The sequence below is a fragment of the Zeus faber genome (assembly GCF_960531495.2).
Source record: "Zeus faber genome assembly, chromosome: 18".
In the NCBI taxonomy this organism is placed as follows: Eukaryota; Metazoa; Chordata; class Actinopteri; order Zeiformes; family Zeidae; genus Zeus; species Zeus faber.
In genome coordinates, this window is record NC_137210.1 from 27,573,197 (window position 1) to 27,583,196 (window position 10,000).

Sequence of the window (10,000 nt, forward strand, 5' to 3'; positions counted from 1 at the left end):
TCAAGGCAGTATTTATTATAGAATATAGTTGTTTTGTTATGTTATTTGTTATTGCCTAATAGCAGTTCATTCAACCACACACACACACACTATAAAATGACTGTAAAGTCTCCCCAAGTACAGAGGCATGACTCAATCTTCTCCTTTAAACGGAATATGATTTTTTTTTTTTCCAGCTTTGAAAATTCTTTCCACCGTTTTTCCAGCACAGGACTGTGCTGTGTACATGTTTTTAACACAACAAAAGGCCTTGTCCTCCCCTCCGGAGCCCAAACCTGTTGGAGTCCAGTGGTGAGCCACCAGGGGGCGCACATTCATACCACCTCCATCATGACAGATTGAAGCTACAGCATTTGATAAAAATCTAGAGACAGACAGACAGACAGACAGACAGACACACAAACACAGACACACAGACAGACAGACAACGTGTTCATCATTGACTGTAGCTGGTGGAGGTGTCTCACACAAGGAATGGTTCCAAGGTTATAGAGGGAAAGGGTATAAACTGCGATTCCTCTAGGAAGCAGTGAGACGACAGCAGAGCCTCGTTCTTTTCATGATCCGTGTGTTTATTTCTCATATTTCATACAGGTCATCCACGGGAACAAAAGGAACTGAAAGTTGTTCCCCATGGTTTGCACGGTAATAACCTCTTAAGTGCTAATCATGTCAGTCAGAGAAGGAAGCGGAAAATGGTGACGAATGCAGTTTGAGGACTGATATCTGACTATGGGAGCATATGTGTGTGTGTGTGTGTGTGTGTGTCTAAACACAGTGCACGCCGGCGTCCTCGTTGTGGTTGCAGTCCCCTTTGCCCCAGCCCAGGTGAGTGCAGTCGAACACGCTCTTCTCCGTCCCCCGGCAGCGCAGCTCGTCAATCCAGATGGTTCCGGCGCCTGAGGGAGGAGATACGGGCGTCGCCGGCACGTCACACAGACACACACACACGCACACACACACACACACACACACACACACACACACACACACACACACACACACGCACACACACACACACACACACTGTGTAGGTACATAGGGTGTGCATGCACACTTCAAATATACACATTCAATACCAGTGGTGCTATCTGTCTATTTATAAAAGTGCAAGTACCACATTGACATTTCAGTAAAAGTATAAAAGTACTTGTTCATAATGTATGAGAAAGTAAAAATACTTGCTCTTAAATGTTCTTAATGTATGAGAAAGTAAAAGTACTTGCTCTTAAGTGTTCTCAGTGTATGAGAAAGTAAAAGTACTTGCTCTTAAATGTTCTCAGTGTATGAGAAAGTAAAAGTACTTGCTCTTAAATGTTCTTAATGTATGAGAAAGTAAAAGTACTTGCTCTTAAATGCTCTCAATGCATGAGAAAGTAAAAGTACTTTCTCTTAAATGTTCTCAATGTATGAAAATGTAAAAGTACTTGCTCTTGAATGTTCTCAACGTATGAAAAAGTAAAAGTACTTGCTCTTAAATGTACTTAATGTATGAAAAGGTAAAAGTACTTGCTCTTAAATGTTCTAAATGTATGAGAAAGTAAAAGTACTTGTCAGTCACATCCATTGTCCTGATATAACAAAGTCTATAATACTTCATAAAGTGTCACTGGAGCTTTTCTTCTGCACATGATGCTCATGCAGATTCAGATCACAATCCTAAACAAGACAGACAGACAGACAGACAGACAGACATGCAAACAGGCAGGCAGACAGACATGCAGACAGGCAGACAGACAGACAGACATGCATGCAGATAGACAGACATGCAAACAGGCAGGCAGACAGACAGGCAGGAAGACAGACAGGCAGACAGACAGGCAGGTAGGCAGGCAGGCAGACAGGCAGACAGACAGGCAGACAGACAGCCATCCCTCACCAGGCGAGGCAGTGAAGGTGGCGACGCATCTCTGGAACCCCAGCATCTTGCAGATCACTATTCCGTCCAACGTGTCGAAGCTGTCGTCGCACACCGTCCCCCAGACGCCGCTGTGCCGCACCTCCACCCGACCCCGAGAACTGGTCCCCACCAAGCGCACCTCCACTGAGAGGGGGAAAGCAGGCAGACAAAAAAAGATAATAAAAGTTATTAATAACTTTTATTATCTTATCTAAGTTATAATTATTATTATTATTATTATTATTATTATGAATAATAACATTAATAATAATAATAATAATAACTTTTTATTATTACTCTTTGATTGCCTTCTGTCACTTTGTGTTCTATGTTGGCTATGAAAGGTGGACTACAAATAAAGGTTATTATTGTTCATATTTTATCATCATTATTTCCAGTTTAAAAATAGTCACCCTTAATACAATTGTAGAAGCATAAACAGACAACCAAACAAACAACAACAAACATCCCCCCCAAGCCAAAAGACTACAGGCTCAATTTACACTCTGTGGCTTGTCCTGGCTCTCCCTTGGGTCCAGCAGGACCTGTGGGGCCACTGGCTCCTATGGAAGAACCAGAACACGGTGTTAGAGGTTTCTGTCCTGAAAAATGGAGGTGGGTTCTTCAGCCATGGATTGAAAAAGCACCACTGCAGGTTTTGGTCGGATCTACTAAATAAGAGCGTGGACAAACGTTTGTGTATATTTACATCTTTACAATATAAATGAAATCAACTCAAGTTGCTTGTCATTGAAACTAGGGAAGAATGTGCATGTAGCTCAGCACCATTAGTTTTAGTGGGCGCCACGCCCACTTGTTGCGACGGCACTTGTTGCAAGTAAATTAACTGTTCACACTTCCATCATTTCTCAAACATGGGAATTGGAAGGTAGGCTGTCGAGAGTGTTTTTTTTTTTGGAGCAATGTTTTCGGGATAATGGGCTGTCTGACAAATGGCCATTCGGTCCAATGGGACATTTTTTGGACTATTGGGGTTTCGGAATAATGGCCGTCCGAACAACGGGCGGCCCCCTCTTGAGTGAGTGTTCGTGGACTAATCTGACGGCGGGTGGTGTAGATGGTTTTAAGCATACGAGGTCGGCATTTCACATGAAGGGTGAACTCACCTGTTGTTCCATTCAGTCCAGGAAGTCCTGTCGCACCTGAAAAGGCCCAAACAATTCAGAATGGACAACTTGACCGTTAAGGTAAAGGTGCACCACAAGGGATAAATAACCAAAACAAAGAAATCAGTGGGAGCAGGTATGTATTCTTGGTTGAACTCGTGTGAACAGTTTCATTCGGTTTGTTAGATAATTATTAGAAGCCGTTTGTGGGGAAGTGGATCTGCCGACCTGGAGCTCCTGCAGGGCCCGGGTGTCCAGGAATTCCTCTATCTCCATTCGGACCTGGCGGGCCTTGGGGGCCTGGGAATCAAGAACCAACCTCAACAAACACCAAAGGTAGCCACATACACACACCCCAATAAACACACCAAGCAATATACAGTATACACACATATACACACAAGCTACAAGCTGGAGGTAGAGAGGCTTCATACCAGTCATACCACTGTCCCCAGTATCGCCTTTGGGTCCGACACTCCCAGGAAGTCCTGGGTGGCCTAAGGAATGCACATAAAATACACAAAACTATATATATATATATATATATATATACATATGTATACACACACACACACACACACACACACAGACACACACACACACACACAGACACAGACACACACACACACACACACACACACACACACACACACACACACACACACACACACACACCGATCAGCCACAACATTAAAACCACCACTAATAACTGCTAACATTGTGTAGCTTCCCCTCCTGCCGCCAAAACAGCTCTGACCTGTGGAGCCATGGACTCCACAAGACCTATGAATCCCACTGATGCTCCATCGGAACGGACCCTAACCCCACCCATCCACATGATGTGGAAGAAAAGGTGATTTAACAGACCAGGCCACCTTCTTCCATCGCTCCACGGTCCAGTTCTGACACTCACGTGTCCATTGTAGGTGCTTTCAGGGGTGGACAGGGATCAGCATGGACACTGTGAGTGCTCCCATACTTCTCCCATACTTCTCATTGATGCCTCCCTCGGCATCAATGAGCCTTGGGCCAAAAGACCCTGTGTTCACCGGTCGTCCTTCCTTGGAGCACTTTTGGTAGGTAGTAACCACTGCATAGCAGGAACCTGACCAACAAGACCTGTGGTTTTGCAGATGCTCTGACCCAGTCGTCCAGCATCACAATGTGCTCCTTGTCAAAGTGGCTCAGATCCTTACGCTGCTTCAACACATCAACTTCAACAACTGACTGTTCACTTGCTGCCTCTTATAATAATAATATATAACAGTATATATATAATAATAATAATATATAACAGTATATATATAATAATAATAATAATATATAACAGTATAATAATAATAATAATATATAACAGAATATTTATTATAATAATATATAACACTATATATATATATATATATATATATATATATATATATATAACAGTATATTTATAATAATAATATATAACAATATATATATACTAATAAAATACAACACTATATATATATATAATAATAATATATAACACTATATATATATACACAGTATAATCCAACCCCTCGACAGGTGCCATTGGAACCAGATGATCAACGTTATTCACTTCAGCTGTCAGTGCTTTTAATGTTGTGGCTGATCGTAGCAATATTGTGTGAAATTACGACCAAGTTTGATATTAAAGAGCACTACATGATGTTTTCTTCTCTACTGAAAAGCATAAATCCTGGTCATGATCAGCATTTCAGCAACGTCACCTTCTGGTTGGAATCAGGACAAAGCGTGCAGGGGGCACGCTGACGTAGATTTGTACTTTCAGTGGCTCTCTAAGTCAGCGGGGGGCCACGCCCATTTTCAGAAGGACATACGCCCGCTTTTACATGACCCCAACATGACGACATACATTTCACTCACCTGAGCTTCCAGGCTCTCCCTTCACACCGCTACCTTGGTTACCTGGCTCCCCTGGGGGCCCTGGAATCCCAGGTGGACCAACAGGACCTGCACGGGCGGGCACACACACACACACACACACCCACACACACACACACACACACACACACACACACACACACACACACCCAAACACACACACACACACACACACAGACGCACGCCCACACACACACACACACACACACACACACACACCAACACACACACGCACGCACGTGCGTGCACACACGTGCACGGGCGCGCACACACACACACACACGCACGTGTGTGCGCACACACACACACACACACACACACACACACACTTTCTGATAATACTGAACATAACATGATAGCAACTGCCATGAGAGCCTTACACCAGTTTACACCAGTTTACAGTCAAGTATGAAGTTGGAATAAGCTGAAAGTTGACCCTAGTGGGGGGAGGACAGATTTAACCATGACTACTCAGCAGTTTTTATTGAAAACAAAGGAAGTGAAAACAAAACCGTTTCACAATCGTGTTGTGCAGCAACTTTTTGACAAGAAGCTCCCCAGTGTACTTTGAGTAAATTTCCTCAGAACATCATCATATTTTCCTAAAAGCCAGAAGGGGCCTCAGGGCCACAAGAGGCGCCGTGCGATAAGATAATTAGAAATTGGTTTTAATAACACGGACGGAACGATATCACTCTACATAAAACCACCAACCATCAAACCACAGGCCCGGGGGCCACAACCGGCCCGCCACAAATTCATTTTAAAATCACAACAACAATAACAACAACAATAACAATATATAAAACTTGTTTTTTTTAAACATCAGGGACAGTTTTTTTTTCCCCTTGGCCCCCCTAGCAGCGGACGACCTGGCCAGTGGCCCCCAGGGCATTTGAGTTTGAGGACCCCCGAAACTCACCCGCTGGTCCAGGATGTCCATCGAGTCCAACGCGGCCCTGTGGACCTGGGAAACAGGGACAATCTTACCATGACGACAATCTAAGATGGAGTAGGAAACACGGGTTTCCCGGCTGCTGGAAGGAACACGCAGGGGGGAGGTCGCGGTAAAGACGTGACCCTCGCGGCTTTTTCTTTCTCAAATCTTTCACGTCCCCGCAAGATGATTGCATTGTGCCATTCTGTGTTGTCTCCCACCTGGCTCGCCAGAGTATCCTGTCTCTCCTTTGGGGCCGCTCACTCCGTTGAGGCCCCTGGGTCCTTGGGGCCCCGGATCACCCACAACACTGTCACCTGCAGGGGAAGAAGCATGCGTTTAATGAATCTGCTTCTGAACGGCTTCTCTCCTTGCTAAACACACACGCTAATCCACACGCTCTCTGGTCAGTGCATCGACGGAGGGACGAAGAAAGGGGGATAAGAAAGAAAGAAGGAAAGAAGGAAAGAAAGAAGGAAAGAAAGAAAGAAAGAAAGAAAGAAAGAAAGAAAGTCCATCCATCCTGCTTTTCATCCGTGATGAGAGGAGATGACAGCTCATCATCGCTGGGATCAGACGCTGAAAGCTAATTTGGATCTTCAGCATCGACGGCTACAGCGTCTGAAATCAATCTGTTGCACTTTTACGCCGCCGGGAACTTTCCGTCTGCTCCTATACCCCGGTAAAACCGGAATTCACTGTTTTTTAGGAGAGCTTTCCATTGTTATATGTTTAAATGCAGTGGCGGAAGAAATGCCTCGTTTTTTTCTGTTTTTTTCTTTTTTAGTTTACTTTACTTTACTTCAGTAAAAGTACAAATGAGCCTCCAATTTGGCCAAAGCCTGTCATCAGGGTGTTGTGGTGTTCGGACAATCACCTTTCTGTCACACGCCACACTTTGACCCATCTGCGTGAGAATGCATCGGCGCTTCACCGGCCCAAAACCAACCGCCCCACCGTGTTCGGTGCAAATCCGTCAATAACCTTTTGCGATATCACGCTTCCAGACAAACAGAGGTAAAGAGGCGAGCCCTGGTTAATGCTGGACCGCTGCACTTATCTAGTGGACACCAGCTCCGTGCGCACATGTCAACTAGAAGGGGTGTGGTCGAGGGGACGGAGACATTTCGGTGGGAAAGCCGTGACCTGTTCGGTAGAGAAGCAGCAGAAAAAGAGGTCATTGTATACGTAACAATGACTTATCCCTCCGCTCACTTAGGAGGAACTACATTGGGTGGGCCAGCCTGTTAACTCGCTGGCTAGCCAGTGTAGTAGGCAATGTAGAGGATGTAGCATGTAGGTCAGAATAAACATGGAGTTCCTCTTTAAATTAAACTAGTGCCCGTTCAAAACATGCCTGTTCGTAACGGGCTGCACTGTTCGTAACAGGCTGAACTGCGGACGTAAGTGACTCCGTCGCAGAGCCTTGAAGCCCTGCCCTGCTGCTGCACAGAGCTGTTCAGGAAGCCCCGCCCCGCGTGCTGAGCAGCTCGCTGTACGCTTGTTTATTCAAAAGTTTTTTAATATTACACGTGTCAAGTGTCCAAATTGCACAAAATTTGACACTGCACGCCCCTGGGGACCCCAACAATACACCTGCCAAGTGTGAAGTAGAACAGTTGTCAAGATAATCGAAGGACATACATACAGACAGACAGACAGACAGACAGACAGACAGACAGACAGACAGACAGACCAATAGAGACAGAGATTTCTTCCTTCATAGTTAGATGGTGTCTCAGTACTCTACTCAGACCAACTCTAATATTTTTCATTATTTTCCATGTGGATCTACCTTTATCTCCCTTCTCTCCCGGTGCACCAGCATGTCCTGGTGCTCCGGCCACACCCATCAAACCCAGGGGACCTGAGGAGAGAAGGTAAGAGAACTCAAGACATTTTTGAATTTTAAGTTCCTGAATTTAAATTCCTAAATACCTGAGCATTACATTCCAATTAAACACCTTTTCGAATGGACCCAACTGCAGAATACCTGCTGGTGCACACTGGGGGGGAGGTTCTGAAGACAGTGAAACTCACCCTGAGCTCCTGGCTCTCCCTTCATCCCAGGTATGCCTGGATCACCTTGAGTACCTGGGGAACATGGAGGAGCCATAGAAGCATCCATTACAACGTTAGACTCACTCTTTGTCAACAACCAGGTAGGACATGTTGACAAAATGGAATCTCCGGATATTTTGTGAAGCCCAGTGGATGATCCAAAAGGATATAATATAATATAATATAATGTTATATAATATAATATAATATAATATAATATAATATAATATAATATAATATAATATAATATAATATATTATAATACAATAATACATTATATAATATAAAATAATATAATATAAAATAATATAATATAATATAATATAATATAATATAATATAATATAATATTATATAATACAAAATAATATAATATAATATATTATAATACAATCCAACATAATATAATATAATATAATATAATATAATATAATATAATATAATATGATATAATATAATATAATATAATATAATATAATATAATATAATATAATATAATATAATATAATATAATATAATACAATATAATATAATATAATATATTATAATACAATCCAACATAATACAATATAATATAATATAATATAATATAATATAATATAATATAATATTATATAATATAATATAATATAATATAATATAATACAATATAATATAATATAATATATTATAATACAATCCAACATAATACAATATAATATAATATAATATAATATAATATAATATAATATAATATAATATAATATAATATAATATAATATAATATAATATAATATAATATAATATAATATAATCCCTCTTACACACAGTTGTACCTTGTGTCAGTGTGATGGTTTCCAGTTTGTGCCCCAGTAGCAGGGTGCTGGTGTTGACCAGGCCCAGTTGAACCCAGAGCCGGCCCAGCTCGCCCTCCGATCCACACAGGCTGCCGAGCTGCAGCCAGGGGCAGGGAAACAGGCGTTACCCTGGGAAGCTCCAATCGACAAAACATCTGGATTTATTCAGTTTGAACCGAGCAGAAGAGAGTTTTAACTGAGCTGAGATGGACTCACTGGAGCTAAACTAAACTCAGCTCAACTTATTTAAAGTGAATGAAACCAAGCCAAGCCAAATAACCTCAACTCGACAAAAAGGGTTCAACTTAATGAAATAAACAAAACTTAATCAGTTTTACCAAATAAAATGAAATAAATAAATACATGAATAAATGAAACTAAGCTCAACATATTTAGCTTTAAAGTGAAAAGAAAGTGACAAAACTAAACAAAATCAAATAGAATTAAAGTAAAAAAGTGAACAACAGTTAAATCAAATTAACTTAAATTAAACTCCTGAATATCCTGAGTTCCCCAGAGATTTATAAACCCCTATCTTATCTTATCTTATATTGTCTTGTGTCTTGTGTCTAGTCTAGTCTAGTCTTGGTCTCGTCTTGGTCTCGTCTTGGTCTCGTCTCGTCTTGTTTTGGTCTCGTCTTGGTCTTGTCTTGTCTTGGGGGGGGGGGGGGGTTGGTAGCTCAGGAGGTAGAGCTGGTGGTCTAGTGATCTAAAGGTTGCTGGTTGGATCCCAGGCTCCTCCTGCTAGCATGCTGTAGTGTCCTTGAGCAAGACACTTAACCCCTCATTGCTCCTGATGGCTGCGTCCGTCGGTGTTTGAATAATTGCAAGTGGCTTTGGATAAAAGCGTCTGCTTAATGTAATGGTCTTGTCTTGTATCACAAAAGCATTTGAAACCAGAGAGCAGGGGGACCTGGCTCTGCAGTATCTGCAGCTGGACTCTCAGGGATCGGGTCTCCTGGCTGTTGTTCTGCATTTGGGTGTGGAGGTCCAGGTTCTCCTGATCCCCGTGCAGGGGGATGTCGTTGGGCCCCGTCAGCTTCTCCAACCTGGGCGCCAGCGGCACAGGGTTGAAAACTGGAACCAAGACAAGGAGGGTGGAACAGTGGGGGAATGTCAGATGTCATACTTCCTCATATCAGCCCTTGTCACTTCCCTCAATACACTTGAAATTGTGGCATTTTAGACGGAATTAATAACTGTAATATATATATAAATATGAATATATA

At 42.3% G+C, this 10,000-nt stretch overlaps 1 protein-coding gene across 1 annotated transcript in view; it reads right to left on the bottom strand.

Annotated features, from left to right (window-relative positions):
• marco (macrophage receptor with collagenous structure) overlaps positions 1 to 10,000 on the bottom strand; it is an 11,694-nt gene that overhangs the window by 10 nt on the left and 1,684 nt on the right. Inside the window, exons 3-15 of the mRNA XM_080019074.1 lie at positions 9,685 to 9,848; positions 8,751 to 8,868; positions 7,916 to 7,969; positions 7,671 to 7,742; positions 6,097 to 6,192; positions 5,861 to 5,905; positions 4,921 to 5,007; positions 3,462 to 3,524; positions 3,256 to 3,327; positions 3,028 to 3,063; positions 2,404 to 2,463; positions 1,880 to 2,044; positions 1 to 899 (exon numbers count right to left, since the gene is read on the bottom strand). The exon at positions 1 to 899 is cut by the window's left edge and continues 10 nt beyond it. Of these exons, the coding sequence (XP_079875200.1) occupies positions 769 to 899; positions 1,880 to 2,044; positions 2,404 to 2,463; positions 3,028 to 3,063; positions 3,256 to 3,327; positions 3,462 to 3,524; positions 4,921 to 5,007; positions 5,861 to 5,905; positions 6,097 to 6,192; positions 7,671 to 7,742; positions 7,916 to 7,969; positions 8,751 to 8,868; positions 9,685 to 9,848 (1,163 nt within the window). The 3' untranslated portion in view covers positions 1 to 768. The remainder of the gene's footprint in view (positions 900 to 1,879; positions 2,045 to 2,403; positions 2,464 to 3,027; positions 3,064 to 3,255; positions 3,328 to 3,461; positions 3,525 to 4,920; positions 5,008 to 5,860; positions 5,906 to 6,096; positions 6,193 to 7,670; positions 7,743 to 7,915; positions 7,970 to 8,750; positions 8,869 to 9,684; positions 9,849 to 10,000) is intronic.